The sequence below is a fragment of the Phaenicophaeus curvirostris genome, chromosome 20 (genome assembly GCF_032191515.1).
Source record: "Phaenicophaeus curvirostris isolate KB17595 chromosome 20, BPBGC_Pcur_1.0, whole genome shotgun sequence".
NCBI classification, from domain to species: domain Eukaryota; kingdom Metazoa; phylum Chordata; class Aves; order Cuculiformes; family Cuculidae; genus Phaenicophaeus; species Phaenicophaeus curvirostris.
In genome coordinates, this window is record NC_091411.1 from 10,915,203 (window position 1) to 10,935,832 (window position 20,630).

A 20,630-nucleotide genomic window follows, 5' to 3' on the forward strand; every position below is an offset into this window, starting at 1 on the left:
AACGCACTGACACAAGCAGCTCAACTCCGTCATGTTATGCTGTAAGCAGCACCAGCAGTGAAGCCAGCACAAATTCAGCACTGTGCTGCTAACACCAGCCTTATTCCAAATGCGAAAATCCCCCAAATTTGAAGTCAGCCACATAACGCCACCTTACCCACACCTACCCCCTCCAGATTAAGTCTTCCATATGAGCTCTTCCAGCAGCACAAAGAATAGCTAGACAGGTTTGTTCCACAGTCCTGACAGACACCTTTGAGAGCACCACTCTTGCAGCTCTGACTGCAGGATATGTGCTCCAAAGGATCCAGAGTTCTCAAATACCAAGTTACACTGCTTGTTAACCAGTCATAGAATCAGAGAATAGCCAGCCTGGAAGAGACCCACCGGATCACCACATCCAACCATTCCTATCAAACACTAAATCATGCCTCTTAGCACCTCATACTCCCAATGCATTTTGGTTTGGGGTTTTGGTTTTTTAAAACCAAGTTCATCAAATTCACAAGAGCACTTCCCCATCCCTGGAGGTGTTGAAGGCCAGGTTGGATGGGGCTTGGAGCCCCTGATCCAGTGGGAAGTGTCCCAGCCCATGGCAGGGGGGGCAAAACTGCATGATCTTTAAGGTCCCTTCCTACCCAAACCATTCTATGGTTCCAAGTTTAGCGTGTTATCTCAATTCTCACTCTCCACCATTCCATTTCTGGTTTTAACTCAACTATCTCCACTGATTAATTTGGGGAAGAGGGGCAGGCTGGGGACACCACACTTAATTTTTCCATTGTACAAAGACACCAGCAACAAGTAAATCACATGGAGATATGCCAGATGGGCAGGGAACTACACATGAATAATTAGGGGTAAGCATCTGATCAATTAATCAGAACATTGAGCTCCAAGCTCAACAAAATAAAGCATAAGCGCATACATAAAGAAATCCCTTTGCCATCTCTGTATATTCTAAAATATTGTATTTGGCAAGTGTACCATGCAAAGCAAATGCTAAAGATTTAGCATAGAGAGTAGCCTTCAAAAGCAACAGCTGAAAACACACAGGGAAGAGACTCATGAATTGCAGAAAAGGTTTACAGATTGATTTCTTTTACTGAGATTTTAGTACACAGCTCATACACAGCTATGAGAACAGTCACCTAAAATAACAAAGCTGAACTGTCCGATCTGAGTACAAACTAAGGACTTCGATACTCTCTTCATTTCCTTCTTAGTGCTTTTGTGTTTTTTCTGGAGACGGGTTTCATGCAGCTTCCGTGCTCTCTGTTCACAAATGAGACGCTGTGTACTGCGTTTCCCACTAGCAGATGTTTATTATGCACATCTCGGATGAAAGCGTCAGCAGAAGCATAATGTTGGATGACAACTTCTGTACATATTAGATCATAGGCAACAAGGCAGATCAACTGCATTCATAACTTATTAAACATTAAAGGATCTTCCCAACCACCCGACTCCTCTGAGCCCTAAGCCCACTTTGACTCCTTGCCAGCAATTTTTGGCAGGCAAAACCACCACCTCTGCTGCAGCTCAAAGCTGCTACAAGCAAGAAAAAAGTTACCATGACGAGATCATCCTGCTTCACTTGGCAGCACAGGGACATGGGACAAGTACTTTCCATAGAGGCGTCTCTACCTTGATACACTACTAAAATAACCCCAAAAGTACTAATTTTATGTTTTATTATGCCCTTCCCCTGCTATTCCTCAGATTTGTTGCTTATGTCCTCAACAAAAATAACATAAGCCTCTTGTATGAAGCACACTGTGGTCTTCGTTCACAGACCCAGACACATCACGTGTCTCTAGAGTGAGCAGTGGCCCAGCCACTCCTGCATCTCACCTGCACCAAGGTGACCACCTTCAGAGGAAGGTGCACAACTTGAGGTACAACATTTCCATCCACCTAATTCAGTTCAGACCCTTAAACACAAAAGCTTCATCTTCTTATCCCTTTCATTCTAACTCAGGCAACTAAAATCATATGCTTTTTACATAACATCTAAAACTAAAAAAAAAAACAACACCTTAGCTGTTAAAAAATAGTGTAAACAAGTTAAGATTTGGTTCTGAAATAGATTTGTAGTGCCACAGCTCATGCTCCCCTTGAGCGAGTAAACCAAGCTGCCGTACAAAGTTGCAGTAAATGAGGGAGACAAAGCTCCCAGTTTAGTTTTTGTACACTAGAGCCTGTATTCACTTGTTTTTAAAAGGGCTAAAAGCTTTTTTTTCATCCTCAGCATAAAATGTAAACAATATTCAGGATTTTTATTCAAGCAAAACATATCCAGCAATCTGAAAACAGAAGAGAACCCAGTTCATACTCCCTCATGTGGACAGAATGTTACAAGCTTGTTCTTACCAACAGGGTTTCTGATAGAACAGAACTGGCTGAAGGAGCACATTCCACCCAAGTGCCAGCTTCAGCAGATATAAAAACATTAAAAAAAAAAAACTGTGGCAGCATCAGGTTACAAATCTTGAGGTGTTTTGGTGTCTGTTTTTAACTGAATGGTGATCTATTGAGATAACATGGTAGGAACTCCAAACCCACAATCAGTTTAACTAAACACTGATAAATTCTGCAAAATAAGACACAGCCCACGGTTAACAGAGCTCTTACCTTGGGTACCCATCTCATGAGGGCACAAAGAACTTCTGCCACGACATTCTGTGGGAAATTATCCTGTGCCTTATAGGTTTTGATTCATTTTTATGACTCATTTCAAAGTCAAAGTGCTTCAAATTCCTTTAAAGAGACAACCAAAAGACTCCAGTGCAGGGAGTCTACACGCACACGTCAGTAACATGGTTTGCAACAAGGAGGACCAAAACACCAACAACATTATTCTGCTCCCTCCACGGCTGTAGTAGAAACTGCCTTAACATAGTAGGGGCCCTCATGCAGGTAGGCCCTGAGCCTCAGGTAATACTGATTGCCAAAGATTTCCGCGATAGTTTTAGAGTTTACAAGAGCCTTAACCAGTTCATATTTGGCATCCTTTGAGGCTTTGTCGGGCTCCACAGATCTGTCTACTATGTATTCCACAAACCCGGGGCTGTCAAGCATCAACTTCTGGGCCCATGGTTGATTTGCAATAGCCTAAAGATGAAGACAAAAGAGGAGAGAGGGGGGGATACACCCCATTTTAAAAATCAAAAAACCAGTTACACAGGAAGCTGTTACACAAACAGCCAAGGAACAGAAAAAAATGAAATGGGATATTCATTCTACATAGTATTTGCACAACCACTGCTCAAACTGAGCGGCAGGGTTTAACCTTGTAGAAGGAGTAGCTCAATGCTTATCTTTAAAGTCTTAAGTGAATTATCACAGCACTGCCCCTGACATTGAAGTGGCATCCCAGCACACAGCTGTTGCTTTTTTTGCTGTCTCCAATTTATAAGAAAATAAGCACTACAGACATAACGTGTCTGCTGCATTATTTAAATGGTCACAATGAAGAATTTGAATGTTTCAAGGCTTCAACAAGAACTCTGTAGCATTCACTTAAAAACCCGAGACTGAACGGCAATACAATTCACTACTTGACTAAACAAAAAGCACTTACAGTAAATACCCGCAAAGCCCCACAGTGGAGATCAGGGAATGGCTGAGTACTGATGCTCCTGAAAAGTTCCAGCGGCTGGCTGGACAAGGATGCGAACCAGGATTCAGTCATCCTTAGAAGGTCTTCTGTCTGCTGCTCTGGCTACACACAGCATGTACAAAAATGAGAGTTTGGTTAGGGTTATGAAAAGCTTTCAGGTCCGGAGTACACGTTCAATAGTTAAAGAAGTTATTTTAAACAAGTCACCAGTAGATTAAGCTCAAAGAGTCTACATTTTCAACCTATTTTCATGAAGGAAAAAATGGCTTTCTGTATTTCATTTAGCTTGGAGGATGGATTTAAATACATTGGTTTCAAAACACAAGATAAGCACTGGGCTGAGATATGAAAATGGCTTACTCGGTCCCTTACAGCTACACTACTAAAACCAGAATCACTGGATCTAAACAACATACAGAGGGATTAGAGCAGTTCAGCACTATTCCTCTTAAAGCCCAAGAAAATTAAACTGCTTCCTCCGATTCCCTTGCCAATGTTGTCTTAATTTCACGTTTTATAAACAGACTGCAGAACACCTGGCTTCCTACAAATAAACACAAGCTTTACAGAAAACAAATAAACCAGGGAATTTCAAAACAGTGAAGTTAATGACTCTGAACACTACAAAGTTACCACTTCTACCTAAGCTGGACACTGCAAAAGGTCTTCACACAATCAGTGAGGTGCACAATAATTTCCTTCTTGTAGATTTAAAAAAACCAAACAAAATCCACAACAAACCAAACCACAAACTTACAGGCAAGTAAAGAAGAGATGAAATCGCATCCAAGCATCGAAGACGTAACTCGGTGGGGGCATTCTTTGCCTGGTGCCCTATCCTGTTTAACAGATTTTGAAATCTGGTTCCTTTGAAAATAAAAACAAAGTGCTTTGCATTAATTCAGACAGATCTTTACAGGAATACAGAGCTACCTGTCAGTCACATTAAATCTGAGAAAGGCAACTTTTTGACGTACTGCAATGAAAAGCAATGTAAGATTCTCTTTGCTTCACATTTGTCTAAGATAGACATATACAAACGGTTGGACTCGGTGATCCGGTGGGTCTCTTCCAACCTGGTTATTCTGTGATTCTGTGAAACCTTTTATGTTAATTCTCCTGTGTATCTAAACTTACAAAAAGGAAGTTGCATCACAGATGACTCAGTTATCCAGGGAAGTGTGGACCCTACTGCACTTGTAATTCAAAATCTTCAGTCACATGCTATAATGCTTCAACAGATATCCACTGAGACAGATTTTCACTCAAAAAAACCCAAAGTTTGGACTAGCAGCAAGAAGCCCAGCATCTATTTTGAATCCTCTGAACAGTTTTATGTTAAGAAAAACAACACAGTCTTTACAGAAAGCATCATTACACAATAGTTCATATGTTTCTAACCGTGATGAGGTCATGAAAACGGTAGAAACAGTATTCTGAAATAACATGACTAATGGTAATTTATATGCTGCAGCTCACTAGAAAAGAATAATTCAAATCATGCCTGCAATACTAGAATTCTAGCTGCCAGGCATTCACACTGCCATGCCTGGCCAGACACCTTACCTGCTATACTATAGCTCTCCAAACACACTTGTTCATTAGATAAATACACTCAGTTTTTATTATACCAAACCACTTCACTCTTGTATATTATGACATACCGAGAAAGTTTTATTAAAGAACAAAAAAAAATACTAACTGGTTTTCTCTAAAACCTGTTTGCCTTCCACATTTGATCCCAGGATTCCCAGTGTGTCCACAGCCACTCCAGTCATGGTCGGATCGTGACTTTCTGCCATTTCGAAGACTTTCTCCATAAAGACAGGGTATCGTTCACAGATCTGCTGCGCACTGTCTACAACAGCCAGATTCCCAAAAAACTTAACAAATCCTGAGAGAACAAGACAACAAAACCATTCAGCACAGAGGAACAATAACTTTAGCAATATCACGTTAAACATATGTTACTGTACAACTCTTTCACTGCTAAATTAGTGTTATTAAATCTGAAAACTGTTTGTAAAAGGCACTGGAATAAGGGTAGAGCTAAGGAACACACCAGTATTTTGGAGGCTACTTAATTCATGACATAGACTGTGTTCTTGAATTCACAAAAACCCTACACTACAATAACACAAAATTCAATCTACAGCAGAGTCTCTCCAGAGCCTACCTGTACCCCCACTGCAACACTGAACACATGCCTGTCCTTCAGCATTTTTTGTACAGATCCAACACATGTGTTTCCCATATTAAAAAATTAGCATGAGCTTCCAAAATAGAGACTTAATAATCCTCTCAGTTTAACTCATTAATAAAAGCAAGCAGTAAACACCAGAAACAACAAATGCATTATGTAACCTGGCAAATAGAAGCCCGAGAAAGGATCAGACTCTGCACCAACGATGATGTTCGAGATTTTATCGATAACTCCTTGTTGAGCAAGATACTGACGCCCATGGGGAGTATGGGCCAGCGAGGTCACCATCTCTATACACGTCGCTCTGTAACAGACAAACAGTTGTTTTGGCCTACTTCAGATGGGGTTTTGAAGTACTCTGTGATTGAGAAAATAACAGGAAAAAATAACAAAAAAAAAACCCCAAAACAACTAAAAACCCAAACCCAAAACTACCTCAAACTGTCCAATCCTCCTCCAAGCTCACTCAGCTACTTTCCTTTAACTGTACTGTTGGTTCTCAGATTTAAACGTACAGTATTTTACACTCAAAGCTGTTTAAGAAGAGACAGAAAAAGTGTTTTCTTGAAAAGGGTTTCACAAGAAATCCACAAACATGTTTAAAGAAGGTTATGCTAAGACTGTACATCAGCATTTTAACAACAGGGAAAATCCCATCTAGCAACATACCTGACCAGCATATCATCTCCAGTCAGCTCTCCAATTAACTCCGATATTAATCCACTCTTCGCACAGTAATTTAGCGATTCTGCTGACACTGAAGAAATCTCAACAATTAACTGAACACAAGCACAGAAAAAAGAGGACGGTTTATAAAAACATTATAACGGTAGCAATTCACTGTAATGCCATATACAACTGAGTAGGCTGACTAGCAATTTATATGTTAAATCTAGAATTTCATGACCGTTTTCATAATTAACCTAAATGTTTGCCTGGAACAAGTAAGTTCATACAGAGTTCCAAGTTTACAGCTCATCCATTTGATTTCCATTCACAGTCACCTTTTCTTCAGAGCCCAAAAGTTTGTAAAGCCATGATGAACACTAATTTAGAAGCAAGCCATAAAAAACAGGCTGCAATTCAGAAACAGTTCAACAGCAGTATCGTGTCATTCAAATGTTAACACTGATCGCATTCCTACCTCATACACTCTATATCGAACAATATCACTTGTTGCCATGACGTTCTTCAAGTCACTCAACAAACTGCTCACAAATAAAGCCTCTAAGCCTTCTTGCGTCTGTGCTATTCTTGAGAGAGATTTGATGGCCTGCAAACAAAAACCATAAACTTCTTATAAGAAAAACGGAGAAGAAAATTCAAGATGATCTGACTTAGTAAGGAACAGTAAAACTAACGGGCTAAATCATGTCACACAGCTAGAATTTCAACTGCAATTGGCTTTTCAACAAGAATTACTGTATCACTGACAAGAGCCAGTTACAGTGAATGCAATACAAGTCTCTGGCCTTAAACTCAGATCTGAGTTCACTTTGGCATTGAGAGCTACTGGAAGGTAACAGTTCTAAAGTTTCTATCACATCAATAACTTCTGATCTTGGGGCACCTACAAACTAGTAGCATCTTTCAAGCAACACAAGCTCTCTTTTCTTCAAAGACCTGAGGCTGTCATCTCTGACACAGCAGGAAAGGCATTTTGTGCAGTGTCTACATCAGTTTGTAGAAGGAGGAAAAAAGAAAGCAAGGTTTACCTCTTTAGCCACTGCTATTTTCTCTCCACCAATGCAATTTATTATTTGTCGCAACAGTTCAGGACTGTTTAGAATTTCTGTAACAGCATCTGAATTTTCAACAATCCTCCCAACCTAAAGACATGATTAAATAATTACAGAAAATAGCATTAAAGCAAACTGTTTTCACTAGAAGGATATTAAAAAAGTGGAACAGCCACCCACACAGAAGTAGCACTTTTTGAGCTACTTTTATCCAAAAGTATAAGTGTGTAAGAGCACAATTCCTGTAAATAAAACTCAATGTGGTGCTTTTCTCACAAATGAGGCCACAGAACAGCAGTAGCTGATTAGGACTAACTCAGCCTGGCTCAGACAGAGCTCTGCCTCCACTTCCTAGAGAAAAACCCCGTACCTGTGATATGGTGAGGATCTTCACAGAGTCATCAGGGTGGAAAAGCCCTTTCTGAAGCTCTTCTCTGAGGTTCTGGATCATGTAGAGGGGGTCCAGGGCCGGAAGAAGCCTCTCCAGGATGGAAACACAGGCAGACACCTGCTCCCTGGGCAGGAGAGAGATAAAACCAAGCCCTTCAGGAGGGAGACACCACTGATATGCTCAGCTAGGCCAGTCTTTAATACAAAAAACGCTGGCAAATAAACTCTCCAAGACTTGTTTTGCAGTTTTAGAAAGCAAGCACCCTTTAATCAGGCCTGGGCAACACAAGGAGTGATCTCCAATTGCACAGTGAGACAAGAGCTGGTGACAGAGCGTATTGCCCACTTACAACCATACGTATAGATTTTCCCAGAAATCTTATTCATATTCTGTTACTTTCCAAGGACCAATTTTAATGATATAATGAAGCTCACAACAGTCAAAACTCTTGCTAATTTGGAGCTTTGGAATGAGCTGCCTGTCTGACCTTGTCTTTGAGATGGGGAAAGGCTGCAACAATCGATGCCTGTAGAAGATATTTGTTCAGCATAGAACATACTTCACACAAGACACTAATACAAGATGTTAACACATTCTTAACACAAGATTATCTCAAAGAACGTGCAGTATCTGGGGAAATAACAGTGTTTGAAAGAAAACATGTTGTCAGAGGGCCATTCTAGCTTTCAGAAAAATATAATTACGTAGATGAAACTGAACTCAACTTTAGCTTAAATTAAAAATACTCCACTTTTGTGGTAGCAACTACTTATTGCATTGTGAACTTCACAACAGTCAAAAATCTTGCTAATTCAGAGCCAGCTCTGTCTGACATAAATCAAAAGAACGAGCAGTGGTTGGAAAAGCAGTTTGAAAGAAAAAATAGTGTCAGAGGGACATTCTAGCTTTCAAAAAATATAAATACGTAAACGAAACAGTAATTTAGCTGTCATAGCAACTAATTATCATACTGTGGGCTTCACAAACATCAAAAATCTTGGTAATTTGGAGCCACCTCTGTCTGATTTGAATCAAATGAACGAGCCAGGGGTGGGAAAAGCGGTTTGAAAGGACATACGCCGCCCGAGGGACATTGTAGCTTTTAAAGACTATAAATAAGTAGATGAGTAATAAGTTAAATCAAAGATAGTCCATTTTTTCTAACCAAACCCGATCCCTGCAGGCAGGGGAGGGTACGGTCCGCTCCCCGCCTCAGCGCCGGGGACGAGGGGGGAGCAAGGGGCAAAGGGAGCAGGGAGGCGGCCGCCGCTCACCGGTCTCCGGCGCTGAGGAGGTCGAAGAGAGCCGTGAGGTGCCGTTCGGCGAGGCGGGGGCGGAGGGCGGCGGGGGGCAGGCCCTGCAGGGCGAGGCGGAGGGACCGCAGCTCCTCCGGCGGGGCCGGGCGGCGCGCCGCGCGCTCCAGCAGCTCCCACACCGCCTCCGCCATCTTGGGCCGCGGGGGCGGCGCCGCGCGCACCCAGCACCCCGCCCGCGTAGGGGCCGCTTCCGCCTCCGCCGAGACAAAATGGGGGCTGCGCCCCGCCCTCCCCGCTCTGATTGGACAGAGCGGCGCGGGGCCCGCCCCCTTGTGCTTTTATTGGACAAGGTGAGCGGAGGGGGCGGGGCCATGCATCGTCCGCTTTGATTGACAGGGTAATGAGTACGCCCCCTTATCTCTGATTGGATTGAGCCAGGCCTACTCGGTTCTGATTGGACAAAGCGGGGCAGAGGGGGCGGGGCCAAGGTCCCTCCGCTCTGATTGGGCAATGCGGGGCGGGGCTTCGCCTCACAGGCGCCTCGCGCGGGCTGGGCGGGAAGGGACCTCAAAGGCCACCCAGGGCCACCCCGGGAGCAGGGACACCTCCCACTGCCTCAGGGGCTCCAAGCCCCATCCATGGGATGGTTTGGGCTGGAAGGGACCTCAAAACCCACCCAGTCCCACCCCCTGCCATGGGCACGGACACCTCCCACTGGATCAGGGGCCCCAAGCCCCATCCAGCCTGGCCTGGAACCCCTCCAGGGATGGGGCAGCCACCGCTGCTCTGGGCAGCCTGATCTTCCCCACACACACTTTAAAAACATTCTTCTTTCTATCCCGTCTAAGTGGATTCATGTCCTCCCTGGGCTGAAGGCTCTAAAACTTAACCTAGGGGTCCAGGTGGGGTCCCACCAGAGAGAAGCAGAGGGACAGAGTTTGCTCTGTTTGATGTTGGGGAGAGATTTCTCCTTGAGATGTTGTGGAGAGGTTTCTTCATCAGACCCTGGGGAGGTATCTTCTTTAGATGTTGCAGACAGGCTTTTCCAGCAGATGCAGGGGAGAGATTTCTCCAGCAGATGCTGTGGACGGATTTATCCAGGAGACGCTGGGTAGCAATTTCCGCATCAAGTTTTGGGGAGAGGCTTCTCCAGATATTGGAGAGAATTGTCCCCATCAGATACCGGGAAGAGGTTTCTCCGGGAGATAATGGGGAAAGATTTCCCCATCAGATATCAGGGAGAGGTTTTTTCCAGGAGCTGTTGGGCAGAGATTTCTCCACCAGATAGTGGGGAGAGATTTCTCCATCAAATATTAGGGAGACATTTCTTCAGCAGGTGTTCAGGAGAGATTTCTCCAGATGTTGAGGAAAGGTTTCCCCATCAGATGCTGGTGAGAGGATTCTGCAGGAGATGCTGGGCAGAGGTTTCCCCATCAGATATTGGGGAGAGATTTCTCCAGCAGATATTCAGGAGAATTTTCTCCATCAGATGCTCATGAAAAATTTCTCCAGCAGATATTGGGAAGAAGTTTCTGCATTAGGCATTGAGGAGAGGATTCTGCAGGAGACACTGGGCAGAGATTTCCCCATTGGATACTGGGGAGAGGCCTCTCCAGGAGCTGTTGGGCAGAGGTTTCTCCATCAGGTATTGAGGAGAGGTTTCTCCATCAGATCCCAGGGAGAGGTTTTGAGAGGTTTCTCCAGGAGATGCTGGGCAGAGGTTGCTCCATCAGGTATTGAGGAGAGGTTTTTCCATCAGGTATTGAGGAGAGGTTTTTCCATCAGGTATTGGGGAGAGGTTTTGAGCAGTTTCTCCAGGAGATGCAGGGCAGAGATTTCTCCATCAGGTATTGGGGAGAGGTTTCTCCATCAGATGTTTGGGAAAGGTTTCCCCATCAGATCCTGGGGTGAGGTTTTGAGCAGTTTCTCCAGGAGGGTGCAGGGCAGAGATTTGCTGCGGATTTTGCCCTTGCCATGTCCCCAGCCCCATTTCTGGGGGATACCCGGCATCTCCCCATCCCGACGCAGGGCAGGCAGGCGGGCAGGAGCCGGGGAGGCAGAGGAGGAGGAGTTAGCAGGGATCTCGGGCAGGATTCCCGGCTCGGGGCAGAGCAGGTGGAGGGGAACGGGCGATGGAGCGGCTGAGCCAGCGCTGCCCGAGCCGCGGCACCGCGCTGCTGGTGAGTGGGAGCCGGGGGCTGCATCCTCATCCTCACCCTCCTCCTCATCCTCACCCTCACCCTCACCCTCCTCCTCCTCCGCGCAGCCAGCCTCTTGGGAGTTTTATCCCTGTCAAACCTCACAGCTTGCTCGAAATTGCCAAAAGGTGTGATTGGGTCGGGTTTTTGTGTGTGTGTGTGTGCAGAACCTCATCAAAACTAGGCAAAAAGTCCTAATGTGGTTGTTTCACCCCCTTTAAAGATGTTTTTCAGTTTGCCAAAGCTAAAATGACCCTTGCAGAAATCTTTGATTCCCTCTAAACCCAGCTGTCATTTTGCTGGTCGGTGCTTTTTGGTGAAATACTTAAACTGTCAGAATGTGGGGTTTGGGTTTTTTCAGTTTTGTTCACTTCGAGGTTTTTGCACTCATGAGTTTATTTGGTTTATCAGGCTGGAACCCCGAAGTTTCACTCCTTGGCTTTTGCACCATCCTTTGGCAAACACAATTATTCTGGGATAAAAAAAAAAGGGGTTATCTTTCTTTCCAAAAAAAAAAGCAGAGGAAACGACCCAAAATCCAGCAGATGGTTACGGTTGTACTAACATTCAGTCACAAATGTTTGAGGGGATTTCCTTATCACATGCAAAACATCTTCTAAGGAGATTAATGATTGCCGTGCTGAACAGGTTGGATGTTTTTCTCCTGAGCAGGGAGCATGATTACATTCTAGTCTGCAAAGTAGATACACCAGCATATCTCTGGCTTCTAACTGTTTAAGTAGCTGCTGGGATTTGTTGCATAGTATTTGTTAAATGGCTTTATAGGGGAAAAAAAGGCACAAAAGAAGCTCTAAAAATTATCATGAGAAACATTGTAATAACAAAGAATATTTCCTCAAATGGATTGGAAAAGAGGAGACAACCAATACAGCACATCAGTCATTTTTCCAAATGGAAACGAGCTCCTGTCTTTGTGGTGACAAGTGAGAATTCTTTTTTTAATTCAATCTTTTAAAAAAACTCCAAACCTCTCTGATATTGGCTCTGTAACAGAAGGTTTTTCAGAGGACAAAGGAAGGCGGAAACAAGGGAGAAAAAGGAATATATTCTTAGTGTTATACGCATTTTTTTACCACTGTGGTTGAATAAGGGCCAGATGCTGTTTATTTCGAAAACAAGACAAAAGACAAAGAGAAGAGCAGCTGTGCTGAGCCAGCAAGCGCGGCAGCCCCGGGTACGGGCACCGTCCTTCGGCTGTTACTCAGCACACCAAATTAACCTTGCTATTCCAGCACCATCCCCACTGAGATAATGATATATTTTTTACATGATTGTGTTTATGGCATGGGAGTAGAAAGAGCAGGAAAGCGGCTCACGAGGAATAACATCTCGTGTACAGCAAAACCAACTGTTGCCACTGCACTGCCAGGCCCCGGAAAGCGTGTTGCTGATTTCTGCAGCCCTACAGACCCGGGCTGTGTCCATTATGACTTCTGTGCTTGAAAGGATCCAGTTTCGCAGTCCTATTAGATTCAGATAATTAAGGTGAATTCAACTTAAAGCCTGCATTTAAGTCTTATCTCCCCTTGCCTGCTGTGTGAGTCTGTATCATAGTCTGTATCAGCAGCAGAATAGAGTGATGGTGCTGGGCTGACGGGGTGGAATGAAAGCTCTCTGTGTCCCCAGGTTTCCTGTGGCTCTGGTCCTACATCAGGCTCCAGCCCAAATCTGTTTTCTGCAGCCAGATCCCTACCCCTACCTGACATACCGCTCTCCTCCTTTCCGCCTCTCCCGGGAGGCAGAGGGTCCCATCCCCACTGTTTCCCACACCTCACCCCAAGGGGTGCCTGCAGGATGTGTCCTCAGGAAAGGTGTTTGCTGTGGGAGCCACACCTGGTGGTTCCTTTCTCACCCCCTTTTGCAGGAGAAATGTATTTTAACAGAGGCAGCCAGTAACTCACCTTTTTATTCTTCTTCAGAAAACCAGGCTGGGGTGGTCCCTCCTGCAGCCGAGGTCTGGCACTGACCCTCTACCTCCCCAGCACTTGGCACAGCACTAGATCTGCCCCATTGGAGAGGAATGACTCTCCCTATGAGCAGTTCTCATTTAAATTACAACTACTGTTACTGTAATGTTGAAAGAAAGAAGATTGGAGACTTCCCTTGAGCCGCAGATAACATAAATGCTTAGTTTTACAAAAACGCAATATTTCACCTGACTCCATCGCTCCTGTATTTTGAATTTTAGGTGGTGACGCTGTCTCTGCTGATGTACCCGGTGCTGAGGAGCCTGGCTCTGCAGCTGCACTCTGCCATCACCGGCAGCTACATCTCTGGGACACACTCCGTTGCCTTCATCAACTGTCTCAACGAGCAGATTGCCAAGGATATTGCAAGGTACAGAGACAATTCCCCTACTTATCCGCTTGAACTGTTCAAAAGCGGCTTCCAGTGGAAGAAAGCCTTTCCTTGTCCCTCGAGAGGAGCTGTACCGCTCTGTACTTTGCACTTCCACCCGCATGATGTTCCTTTTCTCTCTCTCTGTACCACATCACCACTTACCAAGAGCTGTGCTCTCTGAAAGAAAGCTGACAATTACCTCTGAAGTCAGCACCACAGTAAAATCAAGCCAATTCTCAGCTTATTCCACTGCCATTCATTTTCCAGACCTATTTTAAAGCCGTGGCCCTATATCTGTGGGTCCCCAGATGGATCAAACTCCAGCCCCATGTTCTCTGACCTGCCACATTCTGTCTTCTTCTCTCGAACAACACAGACAACAAATTCCAGGAGAGGTGTTTATGGAGAGGGACAAAGCACAATACGCTGCCGTCAAAATGAATAAAAGTGGTCCACAGCAAACACAAAACAGGCACTTGTGAGGCCTGCACTCTGCTCACCAGACAAACCTCAGGGAATGAGGGCTTTACCTTGATAGGGTTTTTTCCTCTTTTAATGTAGGGGATGCTTTGCGTGATAATTTGCATGCAGGGTTTTTTCACCCATCTGTCAGGCCCTGACTCAATAGATGGTTTGTTCAAAGTACTGAAACTGTTGACTGGGGAAATGTTTATGATGGACCGTTAAGTTTCCTGCAACACCTCCTGCGCTGTTTTCCCTGCTACCCTGCCGCTTGCCAAAAATTCTCCATCTTCTGTAAAGTGCTCCCAAACAGTCGTTCAGGAACTGACAGGCTTCTGAAAGGGAGTTTGTGTCACCTTAAATGCTGCAACTGTATTAAGAAATTGAGATAGAATAATATCTGCACTACTTGATGTCTTCTGAAAAAAAAAAAGGAGTAACTGTACCTGGCTGGTGAAAAGAGCCTCAGTTCCTGAAAATGCTTCAACTTAACAGCTTTGCAAATGTTTTCCACTCTTTGTTCCTTATCTTGCAGGGAAGGGAGTGGAAATAAATCACTCCCCATTGCTAAGATACACGTATTTTGGTTGTCTTTTTACTGGTGGAGTAATTATTCCTTTGTTCCTGAATTTGGGTGAATGAATGATGGTTGTAAAGGATGACATAGGGCTTCTACACTCATTTTCCCACACGCCTTTTTCCTGTGCTGTCATGTTTATTCCTTCTTTACATTGCTCAGTGGAGCACTCACTCTGATGGATCAGTCTGCAAGGAAATATTCTGCTGTTTTTAAGGAAAAGGAGTTGAAGGTTTGTGAAAGCAGACTAGCCGCAGGTAGAATTCAGCACCTGGCTTCTTTGTAGAGTCAGTTCTACCCCAGTTTATCTCAATTACTATCAATTTAAAATCCTCAGTAGAAACCCCCAGGTCTGCACAGGAGGTGTGGCTTCTCCCCTGTGGCCACTGTGAGCAGCTGATCCCTTTGGGCTGGACCTCATCTAGCACCCAACCAGCCTGCCAGCCTCTGGTTCTGCATCAACTTTGTGCATATCATTTTCTTTGCCTTTCTCAGCTTATTAATATTTCATCTGTCTCAATTCAGAGCCTGTTGCGAGTCAGGGACAAAGCAGCGCGCATTAAGTACCCAGCCCAAAGTTATCATGTATTATGCAGATGTTTTCCACACATCATGTTCAGCTGCTTCTAACGTTACCCGTTCCCATGGTGGCCACTCGTTTCCGCCCAGCTTGCTAGAACAAAGTTCAGGATCTCAGCGAGGATCACAGTTTATTGGGACAAAGCAGAAGCAATTAGAAGGTACTCACCCAAATCAAAAGGTTCCTGCGCTGAAGTGACTTGGAAGTTGCAGGCAGCAAAAACAAAATGATTGGTGCCATGTGTTTGACATGACAAACGCAGCATGGATATCTCCGCTCATGCTGCTGCAGTGTGTTGGTCTACAGATTAACTCAAGATGTTCTACAAGCGTTAAATGCCTGAAACTGGCTGCACGCGGTGAGAGCAAACAACCTGGAGCCTCCTCAGATGGCTGTCCTCTCAGGCCAGGGGTGCTCTGAGCCGTCGGCAGAGAGAAGGCTGTACCATACCCTGGATGTAACGATAATAAATTTTTAACTTGCTCTAAGCCAAAAGCATTTTGGAGAACATTTTGAACTGTAGTTAACTGGAATGGTTTTAATTCTTTAGCTCACTAAGGGTTAATTTTTGCAGGTTGTTGAAATGAACATTCCAGTATCTCATAGCGCCTGCCTTCTCTGCAATTCAAGGTCATCTAGAAGTTAAATGTTTGCACTGTCAAAGTATTTGGTACCAAGTAGTGCCTGGCAATGCCTGTATTAAAGAAAACCAGCGCAGGGCCTTTAACACATCTGCCTGCAAGAGGGACAGAGTTGCCATCTCTGTGAGAAGGGCCCGGACGTTGCTGTGGTCAGAAAAAACAACAATTGACCTAGTTCTTCTAAAAATCCACCCTGAGATTGCTTCAGTTCTCTTCAATCACTTAAATTCCACTCCTGCTGGCAGACCCATGCAGCTCTGCAATAACAAATCAGCCCACAACTAAAGGAGGAAGCCGGAGGGAAGGAACTCATTTGGGCTTTAGATTTATAGGATGTTTTGGGTAGAAAAACCTCGATGTTGTTAATTTAACAAGATCCCCATTTAGTCTGCTCTGCAAGAGGCACGGTTTGACAGCGTAAATACAGGACTGGAAAACAAACACCTTTGCATCCATCCCAGCCCCGGTTCTCCTGGCTGGTGCCCTGCAGCGAGGTGGGCACTGGTGGTGGGCAGGGTCCTCGTGCCGTGCCAGGCACAGGTCCTGCATGATGCTCCAGGCCAGAAGCAACACCTAAACCTTCCTGCTTGGCAGGGAGAGACAGTGGGGTCAGTCCCAGAGCTGTGCCAGGAGGACCTGACCTGAAGCAGCTGTGGCTGGAGGTCACCTTTGCCTCTGTTTTCCCAGGGTAATAATTAACCCCAAATCCTCTGTTTCCAATGTCAAAGCTGCCGCGGGTGGTCAGGGGCAGCACAAGGGAATGTGCCCACAGCTGGGGGTGAGCACTGAGCAGCCGCAAGCTGGGGACAGGCACTGACTCCTCCTCCTGTCTCATCCAGGGCCATCATGGATAAGAAGCTGGCTGCCTATGTGAACATCCTACCAAAGAGCTCGGCTTTGTAAGTTAAGCTAAATATTCTCCAGCAAAGGAGGCAAACCCAGGCTCCCGGGGTAGGAAGGAGGTGATGGGCACCCCATAGCCCTGGGGAGAGTTGGCAGCTTCCAGAAGGCAGCTGGGTCCGGTTGTTGTTGCAGATGGTAGAGATGATCCTGGCCCATACAAAGTGCAGCAAGTTCATTAAGGAGCACAGATGCCCCAGCTGCCAGTGGGGACCATTTATTCCTTGGTTACTTAGCTACATGGAGATATAGCTAAAAGCAAGGTGATTTATGGTCCGGAGGACATCATGCCTGGTTTTAGAGGATCTAAAAAGAAGCTAAGAAAAGCTTCTGAAAGGCCTTTACAATATTAAACAACACTCTCAGGAGGGAAGCACAGGATCTTTGACCTTGAAATACAAGCAGCCGTGGTCTCTGCAGGTATCCTCAGCCATCCATACAAAGGGATTGTGCTTTAGAGAGGTTAGAGAACAAAGCCCCAGAAGGCCATTTGCTCATAGGAGCACCCTGGCCTGGCCCTACTGGAGAGGGGCAGCGGGTCCCACATTGCAGCCTCAGGATCCTGCGAGGAGGGGTTCCTTACAGGGCACACACTCCCCTGCAGGCTGTCCCATAGCCCAGCTGGGGCTGCTGAAGTAAGGCAAACCCAATAATACCCCTCTTGCCCTCCTGCTCTGTTCCCTACAAGTCCCAACAGCTGAAGCAGAGTCGCTCGTGCCCAGCCCTGCTTGCTTCAGCTGGTTTCTCCTCCATACCCTGCTCAGGCAACACCTCTGAGTGCCTCCTCGTGCAGGAACTCAGCGTGCAGATGAAGTCACCGTGGCCTTCCGTCAACATCAATGTTATGAAAGGTCATATCTGACTCATGAGAAGTACATCTCGTCTCCTGCGGGGAAAGAGGAAAAAAAGGCGTGACAATGTGTGCTGAGCCTCCCAGCTGCAGCCACGCTACAGTCCCTGCAGGCACTGTCCCTGGCCCAGCTTTTGAGCAAGGCCAGTACCACACACACCCCACGGCCACCCCAGTCCCAGCTCCTCTGCCCTGTCGTCACCCCCGGGCAGCTCTGGCACAGCCAGGGAGGCTCTGGGCTGTAAATCTAGGCTGCTCAGTCACAGGCACCACAGCATTTTGGGGCCAGGGATGCTCTTCGAGCATCACTTGGTAAAGGAAGGGCTGAGTACAGAAAGCACCAAGCAGGGAAACTGAACCCCGCTGGGCTGCACCCAAAGCTGTATTTGCTGATGTTTCTTTTCTTTTAAATCCAGGTATTTCTGGAAAGGGGAACTGGAAGAATCCAGTGAAATATTGCTGGTAAGTAACAATTCCCCACATCAGGAAAATCCCTGTCACACACAGCCCCACCCCAAAGGGGCTGCAGGGTGGTTTGGGGAGGGTGGCACCAACCTGCCTGAGAACCAGGACAGTACCCAGGGACCCTGAGCACCCACCTGTGCCCTTTGTCCTGCCACCACAGGGCACAATCCCTGGGGAAGAGCCCAGGAAGGGCTCCTGTCACACGGCTGGGTGCCAGCAGTGTGGGATGGGCGCAGTGGAAGTGTGCGTGCAGGATTGCTCTGTTCCCTTTACTTCTCCCTTGGCTTTTGTTTAGTTTAGTTTTGTTTTCTGCTCTCCACAGTTAGTGAAAACAAGGACGTCCAAAATAGGCGAATTGTCCGACTACGTCAGGTGAGGCTCTGGCTCTGCGGGAGCGCTGGGTCTCCTGTCCAAGGTACGCTGCCATCTGCTCAGGCTTTGGGAGTCAGGTTCCTTGAGCCCAGGGGAGGCTTAAGTCCTCCTGATGCACTTTGTAAGTCAGAAAAACTCAGACTTCACATCAGAAAAAATAAAAGGTTGGCAGGAATATCAACCCATACTGGGTACAAGGATTCTCCTGCTCCTAACACGGTTGCCTCCTGGCAGATTTCCCCGCGTTTCCCAAGCACTGAGTGATGAGCACAGGCAGTGCTGGGCCAGGGCCCCTGGCAGGCTGCTGCTCTGTGGTAAACCCCAAACTCAAAGCAAAATTCTCACGTGGCCAAAAGAAGATGCGGGTGCTTTGAAGTCAGTGGAGAGCATGGGGCAGGGCTGGCACGCACAGCTGGGAGCAGAGACCTCTGCTTCCTGCGCCTGCGAGCGGGTCTGTTCTGGTGCAGCACTGTGGGTGACACTGTTCCTCTCCATCTGTTTCCACTTAGATCCATCCATCCCTTTGAAATTCCTGAAATCATCAGCCTGCCTATTGACCAAGGAAACCCTCTCTACCTCAAATGGATAGAGGAAAGCGTCCCACGGGACTAACTGAAAGGGGCAGAAAGCACTTTGCTTTCATGGGGAGCAGGAGAAACCTGCTGAGCCGCGCTGGTCTCCCTGTGCAGGTAGGAGTTATACACACAAGGGGAGGCAGCTTGTATCTTCACGGGTTTGCTCTAACACAGAAGCTGGGGATTCAGAATTTTGTTTGCACTCTAAATGTCCTGTGCTCAGCCTGACCCTGTGCTCCAGGGAGCACGGAGCAGCCTGGAGATGGCAGAGGCCAGAGTAGGGAAGGGCTACATGCACCAAATTGCAGCATTGTCAATGAGGATACACAGAGATGCTCGATGTCAGAACACGGCAGCGTTTGGGGGCCGTCTCAGGCCCCCAGCAGCAAACACTAGCTGGCAGCCGTGGCCTGGCAAACCCCGGCAGCTCCTCCAGCGCCTGAAACCCATCCTGGCCCCCTTGCTTCCCCACTGCGGCTGTCGCAGCATCCTGCCCTGCTCTGCCTCCCGCTTCCCCAGCCCGGAGGCAGCAGGATGTGGCCAGGCACCCCGCGATGCGCTGGCTGATGCTCTCTCCTGCTGTCATCCAACATGCTGGTTCGAGTCATACAGAATCCAAGGAAACATTAAACTCGAGCAGATGCTGCATTTACCAGGAGCCACAAGCAGCACACGCACTGACCTTGCTCTGCCTGCTGAGCCGGGGAGAGCTGGGCTGAGCTGGAAAACATCCACTGCCCGCGCAGGGAAACCAAGCGGCAGCAGGACCAGGGCATCACCCCAGCCCGCGTACCCTGCCCACGCCTGACAGTGGCTTCTGCCCAGACAAATTTAAGCTTGTAAAAAGTTGACGCTTCAATGGAATATAACTTAAGGAACAATACTGAGTTATTTATGTGACTAGAAAGGGAATAAAGAAGAGCGTTTCTTACCTGGGGAGGCTCACATATTGTCGCAGCTTGCGGGCACGGTGCACAGTGAGCTGGGCAGGAGGAAGGGCCCATCGTGGGTTTGCAGCGACTCTCTCCATCATCTCTCCAGCCTGATGCTGGCTCACACCTGCTCATCTTGGGCTGATGGAAAGGTGGTACAGGCTGCTTTGCAGGCATTGAGAGCTGTCCCCATGGGCTCACATGGCCCCATCAGCTGTCAGAGGGAGCACAGGGAAGGTGAAAGAGATGAGGGAACTTTTCAGTGATAAATCCAAAGAACCGGGATAGCAGCTCGGGACCTTGGACACGAAGCGAGCAGCAGCACCAGGGCTACGTACTGCAATGTCCAAGCTGGGTAGAGGCCATTTGGGCCCTCACCCGCCAGCAGGGCTGACAAAGCCCATCCCTGCCAGGGGTGTCCCTGTCCCTCGTTGTCCCCGCACCCTGCTGGGCTGCACCCACACTCCCTCCTCCGCATGTTTCTGCCGTTCTCGTGTTTCACAGCA

At 46.7% G+C, this 20,630-nt stretch overlaps 2 protein-coding genes across 2 annotated transcripts; one reads left to right on the forward strand and one right to left on the reverse strand.

Annotated features, from left to right (window-relative positions):
* Positions 1–1,084: 1,084 nt before the first annotated feature.
* PSMD5 (proteasome 26S subunit, non-ATPase 5) lies at positions 1,085–9,435 on the reverse strand. Its single transcript, XM_069873347.1, has 10 exons — positions 9,230–9,435; positions 7,935–8,079; positions 7,541–7,654; positions 6,970–7,098; positions 6,495–6,604; positions 5,987–6,129; positions 5,325–5,516; positions 4,380–4,489; positions 3,584–3,724; positions 1,085–3,114 (listed from the first exon to the last, which is right to left on the reverse strand). The coding sequence occupies exons 1-10, from the start codon at positions 9,400–9,402 to the stop codon at positions 2,857–2,859; spliced, it is 1,515 nt and encodes a 504-aa protein (XP_069729448.1). The 5' UTR covers positions 9,403–9,435; the 3' UTR covers positions 1,085–2,856.
* A 1,836-nt stretch (positions 9,436–11,271) lies between these two features.
* On the forward strand, positions 11,272–20,123 carry LOC138729282 (protein CutA homolog). Its single transcript, XM_069873356.1, has 6 exons — positions 11,272–11,391; positions 13,619–13,767; positions 16,870–16,929; positions 18,197–18,242; positions 18,568–18,617; positions 19,127–20,123. Exons 1-6 carry the CDS (start codon positions 11,344–11,346, stop codon positions 19,227–19,229), a joined length of 456 nt encoding a protein of 151 aa, XP_069729457.1. The 5' UTR covers positions 11,272–11,343; the 3' UTR covers positions 19,230–20,123.
* Positions 20,124–20,630: the final 507 nt, after the last annotated feature.